The 27949-nt window shown below is 38.8% G+C and overlaps 1 protein-coding gene across 1 annotated transcript in view; it reads right to left on the bottom strand.

Moving 5' to 3' along the window:
• The window catches only part of PRKDC (protein kinase, DNA-activated, catalytic subunit), an 84611-nt gene that overhangs the window by 46228 nt on the left and 10434 nt on the right, over positions 1–27949 (bottom strand). The window contains exons 13-43 of the mRNA XM_079982597.1: positions 27779–27947; positions 26856–26905; positions 26013–26150; positions 24915–25067; positions 23222–23337; positions 22776–22935; positions 21189–21275; positions 20883–21002; positions 20288–20447; positions 19682–19788; positions 18414–18504; positions 15937–16100; positions 15147–15299; positions 13325–13432; positions 12550–12776; positions 12225–12319; positions 11740–11839; positions 11312–11442; positions 9985–10239; positions 9212–9438; positions 7816–8024; positions 7579–7711; positions 6796–6954; positions 4991–5194; positions 4179–4364; positions 2921–3025; positions 2007–2174; positions 1482–1609; positions 867–1074; positions 551–729; positions 10–178 (exon numbers count right to left, since the gene is read on the bottom strand). Coding sequence (XP_079838723.1) covers positions 10–178; positions 551–729; positions 867–1074; positions 1482–1609; positions 2007–2174; positions 2921–3025; positions 4179–4364; positions 4991–5194; positions 6796–6954; positions 7579–7711; positions 7816–8024; positions 9212–9438; positions 9985–10239; positions 11312–11442; positions 11740–11839; positions 12225–12319; positions 12550–12776; positions 13325–13432; positions 15147–15299; positions 15937–16100; positions 18414–18504; positions 19682–19788; positions 20288–20447; positions 20883–21002; positions 21189–21275; positions 22776–22935; positions 23222–23337; positions 24915–25067; positions 26013–26150; positions 26856–26905; positions 27779–27947 — 4659 coding nt within the window. The remainder of the gene's footprint in view (positions 1–9; positions 179–550; positions 730–866; positions 1075–1481; positions 1610–2006; positions 2175–2920; positions 3026–4178; positions 4365–4990; positions 5195–6795; positions 6955–7578; positions 7712–7815; positions 8025–9211; positions 9439–9984; positions 10240–11311; positions 11443–11739; positions 11840–12224; positions 12320–12549; positions 12777–13324; positions 13433–15146; positions 15300–15936; positions 16101–18413; positions 18505–19681; positions 19789–20287; positions 20448–20882; positions 21003–21188; positions 21276–22775; positions 22936–23221; positions 23338–24914; positions 25068–26012; positions 26151–26855; positions 26906–27778; positions 27948–27949) is intronic.

A 27949-nucleotide genomic window follows, 5' to 3' on the forward strand; every position in this document is an offset into this window, starting at 1 on the left:
TATACACACCTTTTCTGGTTTTTCTGTGAAAAGAAAGCCTTGGTAAAATTTACTTTCGCTGAACACACAGCTAATAACAGCAATGGCACAATTATATGCAGCACAATGATACTGTCTCCTCTTTTCCAATAGCTGAGTTTCACCAGACATGTTTTCTGTAAAGGCATCATGGCAGGACCTTGAATCAAAACAGATAAAGAGCACTTTTACAGGAAATCATACAGTCTGTAAAACAGTAAAAACGAATGTTTAAAACATGTTTTAAAAATAAAAATCAATATGCTAAAACCACACAAAAAACACATGACAGCTTCTGTATGTCTACATAGACTTCGCAAAACATGGGTATTTTTTAGCAGTTGCCGAAAAGAGTACAGTGGAAGTGACTGCCTGATGTCAACAGGCAGGAGTTTCAAAATGTTCGAACTTGTGAATTGGATGAAACTTAAGCTGATGGGACTGACCTACAGCCTAACTCGAGTTGGGGCATCATGTGAAATCAAGCTAAATGGTGGCACACTGGTTTAAAGGAGAAGTGAGAAATTCTTACTTCATTAGCACCTTCGTAAGTTCATTTCCTTCTGCACATGTGGAGCCCTTGAAAGCCTGGTTAATTCTAGAATCTTTAGAATATACTTCTTCTTTAGAAAGACGTGAATACATCACTTTCAGAATTTTGTAATAGCTCATTTTCTTGCTGAGTTGTGTTTCAAAAGCAGTTTCATTTGACTGGAAAAAAATATTAAAAAGTAGAAAAAGATTCTAGGTGATGACTCAGCAAGAATGCTTAAGCAGCTTTGAAGATAAGTGTACCATTATTCAGTTATTTGAAATGTCAGTTTCAGAAGGCACAGATTAAACTTTACCTTGGTAAATCTAGATTTCAGCGTCTCCATAGCCTCCACGATAATCTTACTTAAAAAAACTTTCAGGGCATCCAAGCTGCAGTGAAGCAACAGGATGAGAAGAGAGCGATCCACATAGGCTTGACGAGTTGCATTTGAGAGAAGGGCTTCACTCTGGAACATTTTGTGAATGGTGTCCAGCAATGTTACTTGTTTGTCCCAGCTGCCCCTAAACATAGTGAAAAATTTAGAAGGATGTTCAATCACATTCCTAGTTAAAACTCAAATCCAATCCCAAATCTCTTCTAGAAGCATCTTAAGAAGTGATTTAACTATGACAATAAATTAAAAAAAACAGGCTCTACAGGGATATTTTCAAATAAAAACTTTGGGCATATAAGCCATGTAAGTAAAATATTTTTGCGTACCAATCACACATAGCAGCCTACAGAAAATATAGACAATCAAGAAAAGCTTAAATGGCTGCAACTAAAGGAATCTGAAATTAAACAAGTTTCCCTGCATTCTCAATAATCCTTCGCTTCAATGCTTGAGTTCAACTAGTTACCAACTCTTGTCTTTTAAACTGTGTGATGTGTAAAAACTGGGAGATACACTACCACTTTAAAGCACTACCTTCTGGCAATTCTTTTGAAGCTGAGTTCAAATAATTCTTCCATTATATGTCTCTGGTCCCTGCAAAGAATTTCTGTCATCAGCTGCAACAACATGGGGCTCTGGGATAATTCAAGTGCATCTAGGAACTAGAGTTTGGCGAGGGGCAGGCGGGGTCGAGAAGAGATAAACAGAGTATATGCAAAATCTGATTAGAACTAAAGATACATTTGAAAGTGAAAACAAAATATAATATATATTCTATAAAAATATATAATAAAAAATCATTTTTACTTTAGCCTAGACAGATGCAGCATTTCTGCTTGCAACTTGTTTCACAGGATTGGATCCAACCAAATCTTCCCATTAGCACAAGGACTTTGAATCATTGCACAAGCAGAATTTCTTGTGAAAATGGAACAACTTTGTTTGATACAAGCTAAATTTTGTTTGTTTTTCATTTTTTTAAGTGTATTACTTAGGGCTCAGAACAGGTAAGAGCCATTCTAAAATGCCTATGAGTAAATGACAGATCTTTTCACTTACTTTTTTCGTGCAATCCACATAGTTATTGTATCTCAAGGTTCCTTTAGGAAACTCATCCGATCTCAAAGGGAAATTAAAGACTACAAGTTGGTCAAGTGCATTCTTAAGGTCATCAAGCCTTTCTCCAACGAGATTAGTAAAGAATGGAAGAATAATAACAGCTTGACTCTGAAATACACATGCAACTTAGAATCAATTGTATTATATGTTCAGGCACATCTAAAAATCTTTATTCTTCCAATATTCTGAGGAAGGAGAGGATATCTGCCAAGTACAAGTTAGGCATGCTGAATTCTATCACAGCCAACACTAACCATATTTCACTGTTAACAAGGGAGATGAAATTACTGTAATGCTCTAATTTTGAATCTTGGGTAACTGCAAGCAGTAAACACAGTTAAAGCTGTGTATGGAGGACAGGGGGAATGGGTGTGGTATGGAAATGGGTTGTCTGCAGTATGAAGCAAGGCATCCCCCTAGTCTAGTTAAGATGCAATGGTAAACCGTGTCTGTTTAGCTTAGCTCTGGGTTGATTGTATATGCAAACCTGTTCAGGCTCACTAACTATGGCTTGTTTGGGGCTGACAAACCACAATCCAAAACCATGGTTCAAATTCAGCTGTGAAAACTGGTTTACATTAACTGTCGTGTTGTTGTTCGATCCAAACATGGTATCCTGGGCTTACTCCAAAGTTTGTTGCATTGCTCTGTGCCCACTGCCCATCCTGGCTACAGAGTGTGTGGAAACAATGGCTTGAAAACAAAACTGTTTATGTGGTGAGGAGCGACACTCGCTGAGGCTTTTGCAGACCTCTCTGAGGGTACTTGCAAGTTTCTTTAAGAATGAATGAATGAATGATTGTGTGGCCAAAGTTCTCTGCTAACTCTGCAAATAGTAAAAAAAAATAACTTACCTTGAGATTTAGACCCAACATCTGGTCAGTAAGTAGACTTGTATATGTATTAAAAACTATAGAAAATGCCTCATGGTGTGTATTGAATGACACAGAAGAGTCAATCTGGAGAAAGGAAAGAAATTTAAAGCCAAATTTTCACTTAGAATTAATTCATGTATACAACTACATCAGTCAAAAAAGTTGTTAAAGTATGTTTTAACTGACACCACATGTGTATGCTAGGAAGTTCGGATTGACTATTTATTTATTTATTATATCCTAAAGCTTTTGTGGAATAAGATTCTCTGGGTGGATAGCATCCAGCAAAAAAGAAACAAAGAAAATGATAATGATGCAAATTAAGAACAGGAGCAGTCAGAAGAAACTCTTCCTTACATCAGAACACACACCCTCAGAGAAAAACAAGGTGCAGTCATTCAGAAAGACTAATGTTACCAGACATGTTTTCAAGTTAGCCCAGGACCTGATCCAACCATTATTGTACAGAGTCCAGGAAATGCATCTGATTAGCTATGCAACATCCAGGTAAGGAATACAGCTGTTGTTGTTAAAACATGTATAGACCACTTCACAGCATAAAATCATCAAAGGCATATACATAGTAAAAACAGAATAATATAGGGAGGGGTGCTGTAATAATTACTACGGTGCAATAGGAATGCTGAAAGAGGTGTAGATAGACCAGAATGCTCTGGTCATCTTAATTCAGCACCCTGAAAACAACTGCAGGGTGCAGAACACCCCAGTGCAGCTGGCCTTATTGCACATCTTCAGTTTCCTCCAAATACCCAGGATACCTCCAGTGTTTCCCTAAACGACAGCCAAGGTTGAGTTGCATGTTTCAAATGTCCTAGGCCACTGAATTAGCATATGCATAGGCCTTTCACTGCTGCACTGCACAGCAGAGAAAGAGGTCGCGATCTATACAGCACCTAAGGACTGGATCTGGGTGTTAGCTGCACCACATAACTAGACCTTGGGATCACTTCTGTACTGGAGACAGCTCTCTGAACAAAAGCCCCCAAATATTTCCATGCTCATATTTTGCACACTTTCCAAAATACAGTGCCAATAAAAAAATGTTAAACCTCAAGAATAAACATTTCAAAATTAGAAGAAGAATATCATCTAGATTTTTCTTAAATGTTTCACACCTGGGATCTGTTGTGATATCACCGACTCTCTAAAACTAACCAGAGTGGGCCTTGGGCTCCCTCACATGCCCTGAACTCAGCTATTACAGTTGTAGCTTTACCTGCAGAACTTTAGCCAGCAGGGTTAGGACAGCCATTTTGCTTTCAGGAGCAGAATCTTTGGTCCACCAGTGGTCAAGCTGCCTCCAGTTTTTCAAGATAGCCACCACCAGTTTCACTCCTTGTTGCTTGCGAACAGCACGGTCTCTAAAGCTCTGGTCCAACATACCATTCAAAACAGTACCAACCTGAAAGCAGAGTATGGGTACCATGAAATATTGATGTAATTCAACACCCGGACTAAAGCATAATGTTTTCAAGATATGCAGCCAAATGAATCATTACAGTGGTCCTAAGCTTTTCTATGGCCAAAGATGGCCTTCCACAAAGAATGGCTGAAATTAAGCATCTAAGAAAATGAAAATGCAATGTCAAAAATCCTTAGATTCTACACAGATTACCAATGCTTACGATGCATTAAATTTTTCTCAGACATTTAAATTTGCAACATAGCAAAGTGTAATTCATTATTTCAGACTTTGCCCAAAACCTGAAATTAGAATGTATAAGTTAAATGGTCTCAAGATGTCAGTACCAGGGGAAAATCCTTACAATCACTGTTTGTAGTACAGTAGGAGAGAGAAAAATTACATATTTCCCATTTTGTCGCTAGGCACAGACTTTGGAAGCACTGGGGCAGCCGTATGCAAACATTCACAGGGATTATGCTTACTGAATTAAAACAGGAAACAGAATATTCCTTGCTGCAACAAGAAGGTAGGGTTACTTCTCTCTCTCTCTCTTTTATTTCAGTTGCTCAGGAGTAAAATGTGTGAGAGAATAAGTTTGCCAGCTGAAAGTAGAAGTACATTACCATTTTGGGGCTGTCTTGAGCTGATTTCATAAGCTGAAGTACTGCTATATCCATATTTTCCAGCAACTCTTCATTAATGGTTTCCCCAAACAAGCTGTAGAAATACTCTCCATGAGAAAAACTGATAAGGTTTCTTTGAGATGTTCCAGATAATGGCACAGATAACATTAATGTGTTCAGCAGGAGACTCACCAGCTCTATGCACTATAGGGAAATGAATATAAAAGTGTTACATTTGTGTATCTTAACATCATTAGCAAACTTTTCAGTCAAAAAATGTATACCTTTCCCCATCTTTACAACTTTGGAGCATTCTCAGTTCCACACAAACGGAGGAAGGGCTAAGAATCCTGTTTGGGTGGAGGAGCCCCACCCAGTCTGAGGAGCTATTCAAAAAAACTCCAACATTAGAACAAAAATCTAGTAAACAATGAGCATCCTGGACACCAAACCAGAGAAGAGAAAAAGAGGAATTAATATGATGAGCTTTCTTCAACTACAGTGCCTTCTCGGGTCCTGAGGTAACTATGGGTCTAGGAATTAACAACCTTAAAAAAATAACCTTGGGTGAATCAGGATATCCTCCATCCATTGAGAAAAATGAATGTTTATGCTGAGCAATAGCATCCTGCTTTTTGTCTGTCTCAGAGAGATTAATTATTGGGATTAACTGTCAATAAATTTATGTAATAAATTAATTAAATAGATCAATTAGTAAAATACATTGGGATTGTTATTAAAAACCACCAATTAATCTATTACCTACCATTCGTCATAAGGCCCAAGGGTGGGTGTCATCAATTTAAAATGCAATATTAAAAAAATACATCTTTGGACCCAGCCTATGCTTCTGACTGTATCTGAGGTGTCAAAAGCTAGGGTCAAGAGCTGTATGTTCAGCATATGATGCATATGAAACAGCAGGACCCATGTAGAAGAATCAACCTACTTGGAATGTTCTGCTCAAGAGTTGTGCCAGAGTAGCATCAGTATCTGCTAGTATAAGGTGATTCTGGGCTCTAGCTACCAGCCAATCACTCTGGAGGACCATGGTCTAGGTCCTGCTTTCTCTTTTGCTACTGTTGGTATTTTGATTTATTTCTCTTTCTTAAATGAACAATATGGTGGAGGGAAAGAGAAAGAAAGAAGGAAGGAAAGGTCTCCTGAGCATTGCTGTTCAGGTGCAGAGCTGTTCTGACATCAATGTTCCCTTAGTGGAAAGGATGAGAGGGGAGAGATTTTGTGTGTACAGTGGTACCTCAGGTTACAGATGCTTCAGGTTACAGACTCCACTAACCCAGAAATAGTACCTCGGGTTAAGAAATTTACTTCAGGATGAGAACAGAAATTGTGTGGCGGCGGCGGAGGCGGAGGCAGCAGAAGGCCCCATTAGCTAAAGTGGTACCTCAGGTTAAGAACAGTTTCAGCTTAAGAATGGACCTCCAGAACGAATTAAGTTCTTAACCCAAGGTACCACTGTACAGGATCCTGGTTCCCTTGTGCAAAAGCCAGGGTCCAAGAGCGTTCTCCTCCACTTAGAGAGACAGAATGTGCTCATCACAGAGTTTAAGTGAAATCTATATCTACACACACACCTATGTAGAAAGATATGAATGAAGGACATGATTAAACTTATTCATGACAGAGGATGCCATTTAAATTTTTCTCCTCTGTGATACTGATAACAACTTGGGTGGCTAACTAAAATCACAGGTAGCAGCAATCAGAAAATCGGATAATCTGAAATATCAGGGACATGAACATCAGAAAATACATGCATGGCATCAACAAAGCCTGGCTCCTACCTGTACACCGAAAGCAAAAGCCAGATGCAGCAGACTCTCAGCTAATCGTTTACTGTTGATGTCCAACAAGGGTAGGGACTGCCTTTCGTCTCCTGGTGCAATACCTTTGTATACAACTAACATGAGTTTAGAGCCAGTCTCGCAATGCAGAGCTGAAACCTTAGGGAGGAGGAAAAGAACAAAAAATGCAGTAGAAAAAAAAGTTCAGAATCATTGGGGGGGACGACAATAAAAGTTTTTAAGCTGAAGTTACGATGTGCCTTTTCTTCTCTTGCCACTTACAAACTCTTCTTAAGAGATTCTTCTGGAGTTAAGCAATCATCAGGAATGAAGGAAACGTTATGCCTTCCTCCTGCAAGCACGCCCTGCCCCCCAAATAACCAAGAATCGGAACACCATGGTTTTAATGCCACCAGAACAGCAATATCTCATGAGCAGCTGTCATTATGAGAACCTCAATGTGAACAAAATTAGATTCACCCAACAGTGCACAAATTCAAACATGTGATAGCAATCTTCTTAAGGAGGCAGAAGAGAGGAAGCATTTGCTCCATTTTTGCAAAGGAAATGCACTCCGTTTATCCTCCAGTCAAGAAGCATGGTTACTGGTAACTGCATAATGTACAGCACCTTATATTGAATTTTTGTTATGCTATAATAGGTTGGCAGTGTAGTTACTGCAAAACTACTCTAGTGAACTTACGTTATACTACTTCCAATAAATAAATATTTTTTGCTTTACAAAGTGCTGATGCCAATACAAATGACAAGCTGTGTTTTTACCTCATGCTGCAAGGTACAATGAAGAAGGCCGGCGTTATGAAGCTGTTTGCATGCAGACAGGATGGAACCAATCCTAACGTGATCCAACCGTGCGTCTGGATTGTATAGCTCAACACTGCAAAGTTCCTCAATGCTGGCAAAACAAAAGAGAATTGATACTAAGCATGTGGCTCGAGCAATAAGTCATTTGTTTTGTTTTATGCATTTATTAGTTCCTTATGTTCAGAGACATCCTACCTTTTTGATGTTATTATTTTCTTTATGCTGATCTCCAAAGGTTCTCTATAAGGAGATCTCATCAAAGCTTTTATAAGCCTGACGCAAACATCCGGAAGCTTTTCCATAACTTGTACATCAGCTGTATTAAACCCTATGCTTCTGGGGTCACAGACGGTCCTCACAACGAGCTCTATCAGATTCTCATTAAGCAACTGTCTCTCAAGCAGCTAGGAATTACAAGATAAAAATGAGACAAGAAGTTTTAATTTCATAATCCAACCATTTTCACTTACATTCAAGGTTTCATCATTCAAGATTTTATCTGCCTGCACCTCTCAACAGAAGCAAAATAGTCCCTTTGATCCTCACACCTTACTTCTTGGTTTTGCTGTCTTAATGTAATCCACTTACCTTGCCTGGTAATTAACCCCATGTAACAGGATCCGCAGCTCATTCATCAGTAGGGTCAGAGGACATGTTTTACAATGTGCAAAGGCAATCTGGGATCCAAAGAGTTTTTTTAGGTTGCAGCAAATGGCTTATGCAAGTAATTACTGGATTTTCTTATTTTGAACTCCTCGTTGTAACAAACAGCTTTGTTCCATTTAGCAAATAATTTGCCACTTATGGGAAGCATCCAGCGCTGCCGGGGAATTTTTAGAAACCCAAAAATATTGTGATTTTTAAACGGACAGTATAATTTGTGAGTTTTCACCCATCACACCAAAAATCAGGTAAAGTCATGACAAAGTCACATTTTGGTCTGCCATCTTGATTCAAAATGGTGCCCGGAATCCAAACCTCAAAAAAGACTGCTTCCCCCACTTCTGGAACACTTGTGCCAAGTTGGCAGTGCTTAAGCCCTGGGGAGGTCACTTCGGTGCTGCTAACACAGTGGTTTGGCTTCACCCTCAGAGGCACACTCCATTGTCTCTCAGGACAGGGAGATGCCAATAACAACAACATGCCAAAATCAAGTTTCAGTCCACCATCTTGAATCAAAATAGCTCCTGGCATCCCAACATTGCAAAAGACTACCCCCACCCTCAGAAACCATCATGCTGAGTTTGGTGAAGGTATTTCAAGAGGTTGCCAAACCTAGACAAAAAAGATTGAAGTTGCACCAAAGCCATGTTTTAGCACACAATCTTGATTCCAAACAATGGCCAACATCCAAACACCAATGGAGAGGCACTGCCCCCACTTGGGAAACCCTCATGCCAAGTTTGAAATCTCAAGAGGCATCTCAACATATAAAGAACAAACGAAAAGACAAACAGACAGACAAATCACATTCCAAACTATATAGTAGATGATGCATGGGGAGCAGGGACTGTTCAAAAAACACATATTATTGAGCACAGGTAACTAACAGCACTTTTGTTTAGACCTTGGGCAACAAACACAAGCTTACCTTCCAGAATTCCTGCTGGTGGGTCTCCAAAACCATGCTTACAAAAATCATAATTCGAACTACAATGGTACATTTGCTGTAATTGTACTCTTCTCTTTCTTGTGGACTGAACATGTTGCCTTTGGACCCAGTGCTAAAACACTGTTCTGCACCAGACACATCATGCAAGGCCATTTTTTCCAGGAAGAAGCCCAACGATGTCAGGAATGAAGACCCTATATTTGTAGCTTGGAGGAAAAAAATGCACTAGCATAGCTTCCTCAGAATATAAAATACAACCTTATTTTGTTAGACATAAGAATTACGTGAAGGCAATAAATAGCAAAACCAACATACTTTTTGCCCCCAATGGTCTAGAACTATGCTTCACTCAATTTCCCTTCCCTTCTATCGCACCACTAACATTATATTTTAGATACATATTTTGATAATACTAAAATAGCAAAAGAGTAATAAAAAAAATCAGCTATATGTTATTTCACGTAATGTGGCCTACAGTGGTTAACAGCAAAGATGACTGTAAGAGCTTGTGGAGGTAAGACAACTCCAGATGACAAAGGCTGCTATAGAAGAGTACTTCGAACTTTCTGTGGGAGAGTAAGACAAACATTGTAAAGGAGAAACGGGGTGCTGGGATAAAACAAGGGAACATCTGAACATGAAGACATGCCTGCACAATGTGTGGAACAGTGGGTATCCCACTATTATGCACTTTGCTCTAATGGATTATGAAAGACAACTAATCAAAAAAGCTGCTTCTGTAGTTTACTTACCCAGCATCTCATTTGGTTTGATCATTCCCTGCTCAATAAAAGTATTGTAACAGTCCAAAGAAGCCAGAAGCATATCCATCCATTGCACAACAGCGCGCAAACTAAAGGTCTCTTGCAAATCATGAAGAGTTGGGTGGGCCAGTATTCCGGATATATTTTCACCCTCACAACCACCTCCTTCAATTTTTTTAATGAGGAAAGAGATTCCTTGTTTCTGAAGGACATCACCCAACCAAGAAGATGGGGACTTGTTATCTGATGAAGAAACAGAAGTAGGACCTTTGAATGGTATATAGCCTATGTCTTGGCAGATTTGAACAAATTCTTAATGGAAACTGTGGCTAGATCTCTCTTTTCTGGCCGCAAAAGCATGAAAGAAAATTTTCCCATTAAAACCATCCTGTCCAGCTGCTGTTCTCATACATTACAATTTTTAATTTGGTTATGTTATTCACCTTTAAACTCACTCCTACATTTTAAGGTATAGTGTTATAGATCTTATTTTAGCCATGTTTTAGATATTCCTGATATTCTGTATCATTTATGTATCATAACTCTGAAGAAAATTGAAAGATAATTTCACAGTACTTTTATCTAGCAAAAGAAACAAAAAAGATCTTAGCAAATTCTTAGGCTACAATCCTGAGCTATTTAAATCCCATAATGTTAACAAGGTACCCACATACCTTATTTCAGATCCAACTTTTCACCAGTGAATGAAGACTTCATGTGGATTCATATGGGGGACTCAAGCTAAAAAGAACACTGACTTGCCTAAAACCATTTGATGAGCTCAAGGCAAAGGTTACAGCTCAACTGAAGAATTCTTGATTCACCACACAGACCGCATTCAGATGTTTTTATTTCAGTTTAATAAACCAAGCTACAAGCAGCGTTAGGAGTCCCTTACAACTCTACAATTCTGTGGTCTATGATTTATGACTGCACATGCAGCCCCTTTGTTCCTTCCTGCATGCAAACAAGCAAGCAAGCCAACCAAGAAGGGTTCCATCAAGCATAGTTTTGTTTTGCTTTTTGTCCAAACTAGGAAACTATGGCTAACAACTCTGAAACAAGTCAGGATATAAAGCCAACTTCAAACCACGGCTTTTCCAAAGGAGTTGACCATAGATTCCAAGTTCGGACAAAACAGGCAACGATAGTTAATGGAAGACTTCCTGGTTCGTTTGGTTGCTCTCACAAAGGGACAAGTGAAGATACTATGCACACAGTCAAAAGACCACAAAGGCAAGAAGTCACTCACTGTCTCACAGCCACCATATTTACATCAGCAGCGTATTGCTCACATATGCTGCAGCATACAAACCTGGCAGCAAGGGAACTAATTCAAAGAAAAGCTCCATAACTTTATGCCGGCATTCTGTTTGGGGTCGTCCACACTGCATCAAAAGCCACATGACAACATCCTCCAAGCATATGGATGTCTGTGGAAATCCCCTATATAAGGTGGTTACAAAAAAGAAGAAGTCTGAAGTTATTAGCCGAATAATAATAATTTATTATTTATACCCCGCCCACTCTGGGTGGCTTCCAACAAAATATTAAAATACAAATTTGTAAGTAGAGTAGTGTTTTCAGGTATACTGGACCGAGGCCATTTAGGCAATCAGTTACTTAAAACACTACTCTACTTACAAATTTGAAAGAAAAAGACATATTTCAAATCTACATTATATGTGTTGTGTTGTTTCTCACAACAAACATGCCTCTCAGAACTCCAAAGAGATTACTAACCTAGGTATCCGCCGTTGATTTTCTTTGTTGAGGCTTGATGCTTTATGCTTAATTATACGCTTCAGGTGATCAACAGCATCACAACATTGTTGAGTTGTACCTGTTTTATTTTTTTTGAAAATATGATATGGTAACTGGCCCAAAATAAAATTTCTAAAAGGCCATGTCTGTTTCTGGCCCTATACACAATGCTAAAAATACACTTTACTTCACAAATTTACACTTTTTAAAAAGTGCATAATAATGAAAAAGTAAATTAACATAAAATGTGGAACATAAGAAGCATTTTGAAGGGATGCCATTTCAAATTTCCCCCTCCAAGTGTGTTTCTTTATTTTTATTACAAGGCAGACATTTTAGCAGTTTCCAAAACTTAAACATTTTAACTAAAAACTCCAAATATATAGGTCTGCATTTCTTCAAGATTTGAAGCACCAAGTATGAAGCCTATCAAACAAACTTTGAAACAAGCTTTAAACATATACCTAAAGATTTCTCATCTCCATGTGTTAAGGCCAGACTTTCCAGGTACACAACCAATGCTTCAAAAACAAACTGGTCCACCAAAGCACTTTCTTCCCTATGAAACATGAAAAAAATAGATAAGCAAACTAATATTTTCAGCATTAGACAAGAAAGCATCCTATTCTGTTGCCAGAAATATCACACCATTTTTTAGCCAGAGTATAAAAATACTGTTTTGATCTCTGTGGAAGCTTTAGTAAACACTGCATTCTCTCTCCCCAAAGTATGGACATTCCCTCTATTATTTTCATGCAGCATAGCAAAAATACAAGCTCTGTTGCTTACCTAAATTCTCTGTAGATGTTGTTAAAAGCAAGAGAACTTCCCAACCGCTTGAAAGCATTGGGATGGAGAGCAAGACTGTATAGTCTCTTGAAGAGCGACTTGGTATTTACTGGACTTCTCTCCTGCTGCTGTGGTGTACTCTGCTTAATGGACCATTTCAAAAATTCTCGGACACACTGACCACAGAAGTCTCTCAGAGCACTGTCCACAGGGTCTACTATCCCTTCCTGAAACAGATAAGGGGCTTGGTTCACCATAAAGGAATTCTGTGATAAGAGTTTATTTCCTCAACCCCTGTACTGCACACTTCATTGGATGAGTAATGAAGAATTAGTTGATAAGGAAAAAAGTACAGAGATTTCTCATAATTTTCATCCTAAATTTATACAGAAAAATATCTCAAGGTATACTTTGAGAGTGTCTTGTGGTTCTAATAATTGTCCAAGATTTCTTTCACATTCTGCTTGCAAACAGACTGAAAACAGGTTTTTGGTTGGTTGTTTTTAAAGGATCAATTTGTGATTAGTGTAATACAGATGCTTTTTAAAAACAAAACTTAGCTGGAATCCTGCATGCTTCGAGACAGTAAAAAACAAATCAAAGAACAAGTTTGGGGTGATTGCCCACATCACTGAACTCAAAGTGAATCAATGGTATAAGCCAAGACAAATAAAATCTTCTCACCCAAAAAGCCCAAGAATTAAAGCATGAAGAGTTTATAAACATCTTTGACGAAAAGTATTGATTATTCATCTTGCATTTACTGATTACCTACCAAAATAGCTTCCAGTAATGCCACAGTATCTTGACTTTCAAACTTTTTGTTGTTTGTGAACCAGTGAATTAACTCCATAACCAGTGTCCCGTAGAGTTGTCTTGTAACCTAAAAGGGGGGGGGGGAAACATTGTGTTTTATGTTTGACAGGTACACTGTAGATCAGAGGTTTTCAACCTTTATGAGTCCACAGCTCCCTTGACCAACTACATTCTTTCTGCGGCACCCCTGTGGGGCTCAGGAGCCCAGTTATGTCACCCCTTGCATGCAGAGCTGGCAGCCTCTCACCCTTTTCCAAACACCCTCCCTTGTGGAGTGTTCCCTCAACCTCCTCTTCTTGGGAGTCCTTAGGGCAGCTGCTTCCATCCCTGGTCTTTGAGTGGCCCCCCACCGCCCTGCCCCAAAGAGAGGTGCCTCCCAGAGGAACCATTAGCCTCTGGTGCCTGTAGCCAGGGCTGCCACAATAAACAGCTGTGCAAGCCTTTGGGAGGTAGAGACACAAGAGAGCATCAGAGGAGGGAGGGAAGGAAAGAGGGACAGAGGCCAGTGTTGCCTGTGGCACCCTTGACCATCATTCAAGGCACCCCAGGCTGCCACAGCACACTGGTTGAAAACCACTGCTATAGATGATTTCTCATCAACTAATTCCCAACACACCTTGGGGCTTTCCCCAGAAGTTCATGTTTAGTAACCTGAATAAAAGACTGAACAGTCTTGACATAACTGAAATGTTTTTTTGTTTTTGTATTTTTTTATCTAAAGCAATCCAGACAAACCATGAGCTATAGCCAAGGTGTTTGTGGTTTGGTTGGGGGAATCAAAAGCCCAGGTTCAGACACAATGTGTATGAACCCCAAACCCCAGTCCAGCTTCAGGAAGCATTACAAGCACTACAGTAGCAGGACCAGGGAGGAGTGAAGTGGCCACAATTTCTGCCACGAGGACCTGCAAGCTCATGCTTAGCTGTTCTTTGTCTTAAGTGTCACATGCAAACTGGACCTCTGTGTATTTCCATTATTGCAGTTTTGGATAAAAGTTTGTTGATATAAATCAGAACACAGCTTTTCCTTTTCAGTTTCATAAGTTTACAATTTGTATTCTACCACTACATAAAACTTCAAAAAATGCCTTTATGATAACTGTAGGAAAATGTGTTTCACTCCATAGGTAACTGGAGAAAAAAATATCTTTGTGTCATTTTTAAACAAAATTGCAACTTCTTTTGGCCACAAGGCATCTTGAATTTCATGCAGAGTTGTGCATGTTTTCATATGGTTCTTGATTCATCCTTCTATCTTAATAATTTCAAGGGACTGAGCTTTGTAAAGAAGCTAGCCAAAAAATAAAAGAGATACTACAAAAAGTAGTGTACAGGGATTTCCTGAAGGCTATGAGGCCTTTGTGTGTTATACAGAACACCTGAGCATTTTGGTGTATGAGTGTTTTTGTGGAAACTCCTTTCAGATTAAACCATGTACTGCCTAGACTATTCAAAATATCTTTATTTTCAGAGTTGATTTCTCAGTCTCTTGTATCCTAGTATGACACTCTAACAATTACACCACACTGGATCTCTATTATGGCACACTGGCTCTATCTATACTGCAAGTATCCTCTAAATTTTAAATAAATTTTCCCCTTCTCTCCAGTTTCCATGGTTTACAAGATATAAAACACACAAAAAAACTGTTTTATGGGGGAGGTGGCTGAAAAATATACTGAAATCCAAAATAACCCCAACAGCTTCTACCAAGTATTTAAACAGAAATAAAGAGCTAACTATCTAAAATCGATTTCAAGCAACAAAAGTTCTTTAACTTGCCTGGTCCACATCACAGGCAAGTCGAAGCAATACAGGAAATGTATGTTTATACAGGTGAAACATTGGTGGAGAAGCCTGTTGTCCTTCGGGTATTTGAGCAGCTTTCCCCAGCATATACACAACTATGCTGTGTAAGAGCTCACAAGCTGCAACCTGGAAAAGGAGATCTAATCAGTCATCTCAGTTAAATACTTCCACAAAAAAATAAACACAGAACAAGGAGACTTCCAGGGAGAATTTCCAGGCCTTTGTTAAAAAGAAGCCAGTGGAATTTCCAGTCATGCCCCATTGCTTGGAAAATGTACTTTACTAATCCAAGACTGGGTTGGATTCTCAATTAAGCTGTAGTTATTAAAATTGATGGCTGATCAAAGACTCTGAGCTAACGCTAAACACTAAGAAGCTAAAACCCCTTTCTTATTTTAACAAGAGCTGTCTTACACTTTGCAGAAATTGATAACTCAAATATTATCTTTATTTGTTGCATTTCTATCCCACCTTTCCTCCAATGCATATACCGTAATAAGAGAGAGAGAAATTAAGAATAGCAGGGTCATTATGTTATGCCAAGGTTTCACAAACTTGGGTCATAATCAGTTTTTGGACTACAATTCCCATCATCCCTGACCACCGGTCCTGCTAGTTAGGGATGATGGGAGTTGTAGTCCAACAACAGCTGGAGACCAAAGTTTGGGAAACCCTGTATTATGGTATATTAAGCACAATTCAGTGTTTTCTCCATAGCTCATTAAAAACATCAGTTTGATAGCATAAGCAGCAATCCTAATACCTTTGTCTGCCTGTCACTAGCAGAAAGAGCCAATTCAGTGACACGGGGCAAGAATAAATCCAAGTAGATAACAGGCTTCATATCAGCAAACGGAACTGCAAAGCTCAGGCGTTTCTCTGTGTCCCAAGATACAAATTTCTTCATATTTTCCTCTGTAGAAGCAGCTAGTATATTTGGAAAAGAGCACCAAAAAAACTCAGTTGTGTTAAGCAGATAACAAGACATTTCAACCTAGGCTTAAAACAGTCAGTTTTTATCGGATGCTATTCTGAAGCAGAGCTGTATCCTAAATATTTCAATATCTATTTAAATTCCTGAATCATTCTTCAATAATAGCAAATGTTCTCTTTGCAGAATATATTAGGTACACATTTGCCATGTTGTTGACTGAATACTAGACATTCAATACTAGACATTTAATAAGGTTAAGGATGGTTTTCCAGTTCAACCAGAAGCAAAGGTTGTTTGGCTCTTTAAGATCACCTTAATAACATTTTTGAAATTGCTCTAAGTTGTTTATCCTAAAGCAATGACCATACTTCAGGTTGAAGGTTTGCGGGAAAATGCTGAAATACACTTCCAACCATTTTTGTTTTGCAATGGTCATGTTAATTTAGTATGATCTTTGTTGCAAAAAACAAGTTTTAGACACATCTTGTCATAGTACAAATTCTGGAAGAGGAAAAAAAGAATTTGGACAAATTTCTGAGCAGAAATGTTGAGCTACATCAAATGAAAAACCCAAGACAATTAGAAGATTAAGTCTCAGGACCTAGGTCAGATTCAAGTATCAAAGCAAAACGGCAAGTCCAACAGAATGCACAAGCTATGTGCTTAAGAAGTCATGGCCAGTTTAGAAAATTTAGATTACTTCAAACTGTGCACAAGTATACTGAAAGTACTGCTTCTGAATGAATAAATAAGGTCATGCCTTAGCAGGCTCAAGTCCTAAGTTTGTTTACTCGGAAGTCCACTGAGAGAAGATTGCAGGATGTTTAGTAAAGCTGCAAAAAAAACCTTTCAACCTGATGCTAATCATGTTCATTCATAATTTCTGTCAATTCTACAAGGCTTATTTCCAAGTTAATATGTTTAACATTGCAGCCTCTGAGATTTTCTTGAGTAAAAAACCAGACAAGGCTAACCAGAGCCAATCACATTTAATTTGAACCAATTTAACAATCTTGAGGCTCGTGCAGACCCAATTCCAACCTCACATTTGGCATGCATTAATGGTTTTGAAAATACTTCTATGGATGGACACACATGAAATCATTTCCAGGAACACATCATCCATGCATCTTGTCCAAAAACAGTCTTGTGAACTAATCCCATGAAGAATCCAGCATTCTGCTCATGGGTTTATCTTTGACAAAAGGGCATGAGACAGCATTTACTAGCACACACTTTCATCAATGTAAGACCATGGGAATAATTTCCAAAGTCACCCTGTAGAATCTACAATGTAGATGCATACAGAACTACCATCCAAAGCATGATGGTAGTCATGCAACATGTTTAGGATCTTTCCCATAATGAACACAAAGCTAGTCAAGCTGTGGTCCAACTACCAAGTGTACATGAGCCGAAAGATTCACCATGTATCTATGTTTGAATTTTTAAAAACTCTAATCTGAGTTGTTCCTGAGTCACTTTGTAACTCTCCTCTCTGTAATTCAGGTTCTGAGCTGCTCTGTGCTCACCATTCACTATAGTAAGAATGTAAAAAAAGCTATTTCCCTTTTGGTCAAAGTGAATCAAATTTATAGGCAGAGGAGCCTCTCCAGAAAGGATCAAGTCTGCCAAATTGCAGACAAATGGGTTCAGGGTCATTTTGTGGGGTACGTCAAGTGCATTGATTTCCTTCTTAATATACTGACAGAGAGGAGGGGGAAGCAGGGGGTCTGTCTCTTGCTCTGACTTATTTAAAAATAATGAAGAGGTAGCTGAGTGATGTGTACTCTTGCTTGTACATTTAAAACTTTGCAGCTTCCGATGGACCTCAAAGGCATCTAATATGTTTTATAAACTGAAGCTGTCCATAACACTGCCTGTAGAATTCTGAAGAGCTGGGGGGGGTGGCTGTTCAATCAAAGCAACCTTTTTATTAAAGAAAAGAAAAGAAAATTTTAAACTGCTGCACTTAAAAATTAAATAAAATAAACCTTTGAACAGACTCACTTCTTGGAAAGCCCATGGACCTGCACAGTACAGAAACAGAGCAACACAAAGCTTGGGGGTTGCGGCCCTGATCCAACCCAAGGGGGTTTATTAACATTCGATATGGACTCATAGGGAGGAAAGAATCACCTTGTTATTCAGTCCCTGGACAGAGCAGATGTGAACCTTTACTACCCACATTCTTCTTATGGGCACCCTGAAGCATAGAAGCCGACATGTCTCAAAAGCATACTTGCCTACCAGACAAATCAGAATGTCATTTGCTTTTAGCATTTCAAAACAGATTTAGCACTCACCAGTAACTAAATTCCGATTAATCTGTCCCCCCAGAAATCCAAGAAGGCGTACAACTCTAGCCCGCACTGCTTCCAATGAAAGATCCTCCTCCTAGATAAAATATGATTGCAAGAAGGAATCCCTAAAAAGTTGTTTTTTGCCTAAAGGCATTTTTTGTACATTTTTTAAAAAGAAAGAAAATAATTCAGAATTTGCATTTTAACCTGTATTTTAAATTGTTTTTTTTTTTTTTCCTATTAGGAAATTTTACTGGTGTTAGCTGCCCTGAGCCAGGCTCTGGCTGGGGAGGGCAGGGTATAAATAAAATTCATTATTATTATTAATTCTACAAGACTCCAATATTTCACAACAAAGCTGTCAAAAGAAAGAAAAGAAGAAGGAAAGAGACGCTGTTGTATGGTAGTTCTTGCTGTGAAAACTGAAATCTGCCTGAATTTTAATTCTTAGCAGTGTGGACTATCTATCTGTTCCTGAAAGAACACTGTAATCCTATGCACACTTACCCTGGAGTATGTTCCATTGAACTCGGTGGAACTTACTTCTGAGTAGACACACACAGAATTGCTTAGTAAGCACACTTTCCTTGAAGCCCAGACTCTCAAAATTAGCATCCAGTTTTCAAATTAATTTAACCAGCAAAGCACTGCTGAAATCAGTACAGCTCTAGAGAATACAATGCATTTATCTTCCAACCATTATTATACCATAATATCAATTCATTTCTTCTTCGTTAACTGCTAGAATTTTCAGACTGCTGACTGTAAAATTGAAATTTCACTGAAAACTGGATTACACTGTTTGGATCTGGTAAATAGTTGCAGGACTGACCATAAAGTATTTTGGAAATCATACAGGTTAAAAATCTGTAAATCAAGGTGGACAGTTGAGCAGAGTTCTGCAGCAAGAACCTCTTTCAGTATCGAAAACAACAAATTGTGGACTTGCATGTTCCAAAGCTGATTACATAAAACATATGAAACTTCGTAACTGTGATTCAAATACTGTACTCTGCATTTACAAGCAATTATCAAATTGTGATTATCCGACTGTATAAACAAATTAAGTATAAATCAGCTATGTGTGTGTTTCTTTTATGTAACTGTGGATAAGTATACCCACTTGAGTGATACACACAAAAATATCTTTCTAATAAGACAATGCATAATTATATAGTGTATAAAAACACATATGTCTAAATAAGAAAAAGTATGCTTTGATCTTCCAATGGAAAATATAATTATTTTTAAGGGGTAGGAGGGAACTTTACCAACGCAAGACTCTTTGCTTTCTTCAGACGCTGGATGACTACTTTGTTCAATCCCTTCTGAACTGCCCGAGAAAGTTTCTTCACCTCCCAATTACTCTGAGATTCATCTAATTTTCAAAAAACAATATATTAATGCTCAGTTATTGTATTTATGAAAGTACAGTAGGTGTATTTTAAAACATTTCTGAGAACCAGAGAACCACTGCCTGTCAGAATAGGCAATATTTGGCTAGATGAAGGAACAGTCTGACCTGGTATAATGCAGCTTCCTAATGTATATTATTTGTTTTCTATTTATAATTTCAACTAAAATCTCTCAACTGCAAGGTGACAAAAGAACAGGTTGTCCAGCTGTTGTTGGACTACAAATCCCATCATCCTTAGCTAGCAGGACCAGTGGTCAGTGATGATGGGAACTGTAGTCCAAAAACAGCTGGAGAGCCAAGTTTGGGAAACCCTGCACTACAGTATATAACAATGAATGATTAAAAAAAAATCCCAAATTCAAACCACTCCACAATATAGTTAGTCCAACACTGGTATGTTTAACACCTTAACACCTTAAAAAAGTCTTACCATTTTCCTGTATTCATTTTTAGCATGTACCTGTCAATGTAGAAATTTTCAAATAGCCATCAAGGCAAGGCAAGATGTCCTTGTAGTAAGGCTGTATTATATATCTGGGAATATGGGCTGACCAATCTTCCAGGGCATCCAGTGCTGCATCAGCCATTGGGGTATAGCTAAGGCCCTGTTTAAAAGCATTCTGCACAGACAGCATAAAGAAAACAGATATTTAGAGCTCCAAATATATTCCTTTTACAATATATTTGAGTCTTTGGATGTAAGTATCCTATTGCCCAATATTGCAAAATGCATACAAAGTTATAATTTTAGTACACTTGCTCCTAGAATGAGATACAGGTTAAGTATGGTGGTCAGCACAGACAAATAAAACTATGAACAGCACACATGGTTGCCATACAAATCTGACACTCAAACTTTGGGTTTCCCCACTAATTCACCAATGGTGACAATGCAGAACTTAAAGGCTGTAATTCGATACACACTTATCTCTCATTTAGTTCAGTGAGACTGACATCCGAGTAAACATACATAGGATCATGCTGCAAATTCCACCAAAACAAGCATATATGCAAGGGGAAAATGACTGTATTGCTTATTCACCATACTGACCCACCTGCAAAGCAGGAATGTATGCTTTAATATCCAGCATGATGATGTCATGTGGCAAGGAAAGCACAAAAATAAGACAGGATGCCAATAGTTCATCTTTGTACTGCTTCATTTTTGCTGTTACCTAAATTGAGAAAAATGGAATAATGTTAAGAACTACCTGACGTTCAAATCATATTGACAAATGTCTTATGTTGGACAACCAAATAAAATACACCAATCTTTTGAAAAGAATTGATTTAAATACAAATTTACTTATTACACATAACTCAACACATATTTCAAAGAAATATCACAGAGAATGTCTCACCTCTTTTCCAAATTTTGCAAATAAAGCAAAGCAAGAACTCTTCTCTGGATCTTCATAACATTTCTTTTCACTCTTTGGACCGACACTCTGAGAAACAAAAGAACATGCAGAATTGTACAAATTGGGTCAGTCCTCTTAGTGTTCCATTTTTTAAAAAAGAACCAACTGAATAATGTCTTATAATTGAGGGAATCCATGCACCCACCAATGTATGCAGGATTAATAGATTATGTCCTTTACATGGGGCTGGTTTTGAAGACTTATGGGAACTGCAACTGGTTCAGAACACAGCAAACAGCGCCAGCAGTAAAGGATGTATCCTGCCAGTCCTCAAGATAGAATCTCTTAGAGTTAAGTTGTTTCTGGGCAAAATGTCAAGTGCTGCTGTTCACCTATAAAGTCCTGTGTTCCTGACACAGTCAAGACAGATTAGGGATTCTGCTGGTTTACCGCTGATCTCACTGCCCAGATGTTCTCAGATGCAGCACTGAGGACTCCTAGACTTCTGGGGAACTTCAACATCCATGCCTAAACGACTGGCTCTGGGGTGGTTCAGGATTTCATGGCTGCCAAGACAACTGTAGGGATGGCCCAACATGCCATTGGCCCAACACATGTAACAGCCTGCATTCTGGACCTTGCTTTCTCAACTGGGCAGGGAAAGGGTAATCTGAAAGTGGGGGATATTGACATCAGCCCCTTGTCATGGACAGATCACTTCCTGTTGAGATTTAGGCTTTCAGCACCTTTTCCCTTCTGCAGAGGCAGGGGACTTATTGAGATGGTCGACCCTTGAAGGCTTATGGATCCAATGAGTTTCCAGAAGGCTCTGGTTTTTTTCCTGGCTGATATGACTGGTGTTCCTGTCAAAACCCTGGAATGTGTGCAGGTGGTCCAATAAATAACTTGGGCTCAGTCTGTTGAGGGCTTTACAAGGTCAAAACCAGCAGTTAATTGGGCCCAGGAATGCACAGATAACCAGCTCAGCTGATATAATAAAGAGGTCAAAACAAAATAAAAAAATTCAAAGCAGACAGATGCTGTCTGCCTTGCCCCCAGTATGACTCTAGCAGCCATGTTCTGGAGCCTCTGAAGTTTCTGAACAGCCCCAAATAGGGCACACTACAGTAGTACAGTACAGTCATACCCAGAGCATAAACCACTGTGGTAAGGTTAGTCCCTTTCCAATAGGCGTGCAGTAGGCATACCCACTGATGCTGGCAAAAAGCACTCCTGGCTACTGATGCCACCTGGGCTTACCCAATCAGCATCAAATCCAGGAGCACTCCTAAACTGTATACTTGTTTTTTCAGGCAGAGTGCCGCCCTATTCAACCCAAGCTAAAAACCACCTTTCACAGCTGAAGGATCTCCCTAAACACACCACCCCTCCATGTTGCATTTTTGCCCATTTCCATCCCAGAACTACCGCCAGGTACAAAAATACAAAAAAAAAAATCTTAACTATTGAAATGAAAAAAACACAATTCTATCAAGCACACATGCAACACAAGTACAGAGCAGCATAACATTAACTTTATCTTGAACAAATAACAGGTAATTACCCTCCTTACAAGAGTTATCTCACCTGAAAGTATTTTGTTTTTTTAGCAATTTTCATGGCAATAGACAGCATTTTATAAAATCCACTAATAAAGGGTAACCGCGTTGACTGTATAATTAGCTCATAAGCAAATGAGTAAACCCAAGGCACAAAATACTCAACGTGCTTCTCTGGGAGGATGTCTCTGCAGAGATAAAGAGAACAGCAAGCAATGAATTGAAGCCATCCCCCTCCCCCCCCCATAAAGCTACAGGCCCAGGGTGCCCTGTTCTAAGTAGGAGATCACTATGTCTATTCTACCCATTCACAAACACTGCCAGCAAACAAACGAATAGGCCATGCCATTTCCAGACAGGAGTTTGGCTGCCCACTGGCCCCAGGATAATATAAACTGTACCAGCACAATGTAACTGAATTTTATGTCTCACATGTGTTCTGCATTTCCTTGAAATACACACAACAGAACATACCTGCAAAACTCCACTAGGTTAATGAAGGCTGTAAAGTCTTTAGGCTTGTTTGGCTGAAGGTTTGCAGCTGGATCGGAAGTAGGAATGGTGAGATCAACATCAGCTACACTTCCATCCTGAGAAAAGAAAATCAGAAGTATGCACAGTTTTTGAATGGCAAGCAGCTTTTCCTTCCACAGCGTGAAGAGCACTTACAGAGCACCTGCTTGCCATCTGTGGCATAATTTGAACCACATGAAAGGTTTTTTATTTTCAACACCCAGTCTTTGCAACCAGGTTAGGCTGGATAGCGTTTGCATGTATCTCTCCTACTTGTCTCTATTTTTCTTTAATTTAACATATATACAATCTCTTCGATGAAGGCATGTTGGACAAAAATGAATTATTCTACAATTAATTAAAATCCTGTAGAAAAGCAGTGCTGCAAAAAGTATCCTATTTGTTGAATTTCATTGCTACTTATGGTATTTTAATCTAGCGGGAATTTTGTGGATGTTTATTTTAAATACGATGGGTTCTTTAAAGGAAGTATCAGTTCATTTTTAGTACTCCCTTAAATATAATGGGCCAAATTCACCTAACAAGACCCATCCACACTAGATCTGTATAAGGACTTCCCCTTACACAATGCAACTCCCCCGCTTCACATATCCTCTCAGTAACTGGGTCTGGGAAGATTGGGAGAACTCCTGGAACAACGTGGGGGGGGGGGAGGGGGGATAATTCTGCCTGGCAAGCTGAAATACATTTGTAGATGGGACAGCTAGACATTGAATTCCATGCACTATAACATTCTCACAAACACCTTCGGGAAAGGAGAAATAAAAATTGAAATATCTGCTATTCATGGCAATTTGTACTTTTACAAATTATATCTGCTTATGTCTCCACTCCCATAAAGTAACTCAATTCAGCATCTGATCATGTATACTTTCTTCCTAAACCCTCCTGTTGTTGGATTCTACAATGCAGTATATTATTTAGATTATGAGCTTTAAGAACTGTTATAAATATTGCACTCGGTTTTACAGCCCTACCCATCCTAATGGCTTTTTAAAGATGAGCTATAAAACTTTAATGAAAACTATGGCTGTATCTAGATGTAACACTAAACCAGTTTAGTGCTATGTGAGCAATCTCCAAACTCTTGTGCTTCTGCTTTGGCACATGTTCTGACTCTGCTTTGTCAGAGCCAAGTTAAAAGTAACCACATGATAGTCCCAACTCGGACAAAATTAAACTTCAGTTAGTCAAAAACGAAAATGGATGCGTCTGATTCCCACCTAAATGTTGTACCAGGGAAAGCACAAGCTCAAAGCTCATTTATGCTGGGAAAGCCAACGTGGTGCCCTCCAAATGATACTGGACTAAAATTGCCATTATCTCCAGAAAACATGGCAAATGGTCAGAGATGATGGGAGATGTAGCCCAACAACATCTGGTGGGCACCACATTGACTGTCCTTATGCATCACTAAATTATTGCTTACTGTGGTGTCTGAACATGATAAACAGATACATGTATGAATAATGTAACAGTAAATCAGTTTTCATTTGTTGAAAGTGCACCCTGAACCTGTTGTATGGGCAGAAATGCAAAAGGTGAGAAGGTCTTTGTGTGTGTGTGTGTGTGTGTGTGTGAGAGAGAGAGAGAGAGAGAGAGAGAGAGACTATTTTCAAATATCCACTCTTACCTTCTCTTCCCTAATGTTCTGTTTCTGAACTGTAAGATCCAACTTTTCAATTACTTTTAGGATAGACTTTATGAGTTCATCATATAACAACCGATTTAGAGATTGTAGAGGTGAATTTGCAATTAGAAACGTTTCATCTGTGAACAGAGAGTCCTACATTGGAGAACAAAAGAACATATTTTTAGTTATGTCAGAGTTTATTCCGAAATTACAGACCAAGTAATTTCCAGTACAAGCCAAGCCAATGCTTAAGAACTTCTGAGGAAGTCCTGCTGATTATTCCACAACTTACTGTCACTTAATGACAGTGTAGAAGCAGGCCTTCTTGACAATAGCACTTACCACCTGGAACGTCCTCCCTCAGGTAATTTTTGAAGTAGAGTCAGCAGTGGCCTTTAAACATCTCTTTAAAACATATACGTATGCCCAAGCTTCCCTACTCTTAACTCTTTATTTTTTTGTTTTATAACTTGGACTACTGCAAAGCACTGCACATGGGGCTGTCAATGAAGAAGGTCCAGAGGCTGCAGCTAATGCAGAATGTGGCAGCCAGCATGCCAAGTGGGATAGTCTGATGGATCATGGATCAATGGTCCTGGCTGCCAGTGAGCTACCAGGCCCAATTCAAGATGTTAGTAGCAGCATATAAAAACCCTAAACAGCTTGAGATTCCGTTACCCAAAAAAGAACCTCTCACAGCATCAACCATATTGGGACCTACAATCAGTAGAGGTCCTGTTGTTAGTGCTGCTACTAGAGCTGCCCAGCTGCTGGCGAAACATGACAGGTCCTTTTGGGTGGCAGTTACCTCACCAAGAAGGGCATTTCACAAATGGGTATCCATGTCTCCCTTATTGACAACATTTAGGAGGAAGTTTAGTTCACTGAGGCATGAGCAGGCAGAAAGAGACTGCACCTGGCAACCTTGAAATTATTCACTGTGAGTGTATGACTGTATTTTAAAATATTTTTATTTTCTTTTAATTGGTATTGTTTTGTGAGAAAATGCATACAATGGAAATGAAAAGCACTTAAGTAAAGCTTAAGTAAATCATATTTTTTAAAATTAAAGATCCAGCATTAGTGGGGGTTTTTTACCTTCATTGTGTCACAGCTCAGTAAACTTCTAAAAAGATCCAAGTAATCCTTATATGTAGGCACCTTCCATTTCCCAGCTCGAACTTCTCCAGATGTAGGAGGCTCTTCTGAACTAGAAACATTTTTTCCAGAATATTCCTAGAAGGCAACATAATACTGAGTATCTCTACATAGCTTATCCTAGGATAGCAGAAATGAACACTGCCTAATTCAGAAGCATACATAAGTGATAGAAGAGCACACAGGACCACTGTACTAAGACATGTCAAGGGCATTCTCATGTTATGTGCCCCATCTTAGGAATGTATAATATTTCAAATAATACACATTCACATACTTAAAACAAGGTAAAAAGATATTTCAAGTGATCAGCAGGAAATTTCACTTCATATGGTATTTTAATGCTTAACGTTCAAGCAAGACCCACTTCTTTAGTCCCCAAAGTTAGTTTTCTACAATTATAGTGTTAAACAAATGATTTAATGTTTGACCTCTCACTCAGGCCCCCTCTGATACTTCCAGTAACAAAGAAAGGGCATTTGTGAAGGGGAAACCCAAGTAGTGTTCATCAAGAGAGAAAAAGAACAGTTACTGAAGAAAATAGATAGGTTACATTCCTGGTGGGTGAGCAGTATAGGGCACCATGTAAAAATAGATGCACATTTTCATGAGGGGACTATGGCAAGTGAGGGGAAACCCTAGCAATTTATGAAGCTGGCAATTTGTTAATAAATGCACCCCCTTGGAAGAAAAAGAGGGCAACAAAACGTTTTTGTACAGAACACAAGTAATAAGGATACACAAACACAAAACCTAATTCAGCAAAACTTCAACAACACTTACCGATGAGAAGACAACTGGCTTAGAACAGACTCTGATTAAACCTTGATGCACTGAAAAAGAAGGTATTTAAGAAAACACATCAAGAAGGTGGACTAAAAAGTGTCTGAATATTCTAGTATCTTTCTGGCACTGAAAATGAGCCCCAAATCAGCAACTGTTGTCATTACCAAGTTGCTTTATTAGTTACCAGGTTACACTGAGGCCTAAATATGTGCAGTGGTGTTTTTTTTAAAAAAAAAGTTTAAAAGAAAACAAAATAAAAACAGACACACAAACACACACACACACACACACACACACACAAAACCAACAACCCCCCACCTCCAGACCAAAGAAAGGATCTGACAAGACAGCTGAGCTATTGTAAGATTCATTCTTATTATGGGTCCAATCACTGCATTTCTTCTAGGGAAAAGGGTGCAGGTACTGTGTGCCCTTGAGAACCCCCAGGGGGAAAAAGCACTGGGCCCAATGCAGAAGACACCATATTAGTCCTACAGAGGACATGAGGCATCCATAACATTAACTGATATTTACCACATTTTAAAAATACCTTTTGCATCAATGTAAATTTGATTGCAAGTGAAACTAAAATAGTAAAATTATACTTAGGCACGTACATTTGTATTAGGCACTGCAGAAAAGTTAACAAATGAATTCTGTTTCTTGCCAAATTCAGTTTCCAATTCACTTTCAAGCAGAATCACATACGAATTGCCCACATATGCAATATAACCTAGAAAGTCATTGTGACTAAGGGTGCAGTCTTGTACTCATTACACTGACTGCGACACTGCCTGCAGAATATGACAGAAACTCCACTGGCGTAATTTTCTATTACCCTTACTTTTCAAGTTTCTCAAACCTGAACTAGTCCTGCAATAAAGAAGAAAGCTTGTTTTGAGACAATCGACAAAACTCACCCACAGTGCTCATAAAACTCCACAATACAGGGCCTTTTCCTGACAGGGCTAAAAAAACCTTTATAATGGATTTACAACACTGAAACTGCATTTTCACACTGTATTGTGGGAAGCTATCTATTTGCACCACAATCAGACGTTCCAGAACTGGAGTATATACTTCAGGAATCT

This window comes from Podarcis cretensis (assembly GCF_951804945.1).
Source record: "Podarcis cretensis genome assembly, chromosome: 7".
Taxonomy (NCBI): Eukaryota; Metazoa; Chordata; class Lepidosauria; order Squamata; family Lacertidae; genus Podarcis; species Podarcis cretensis.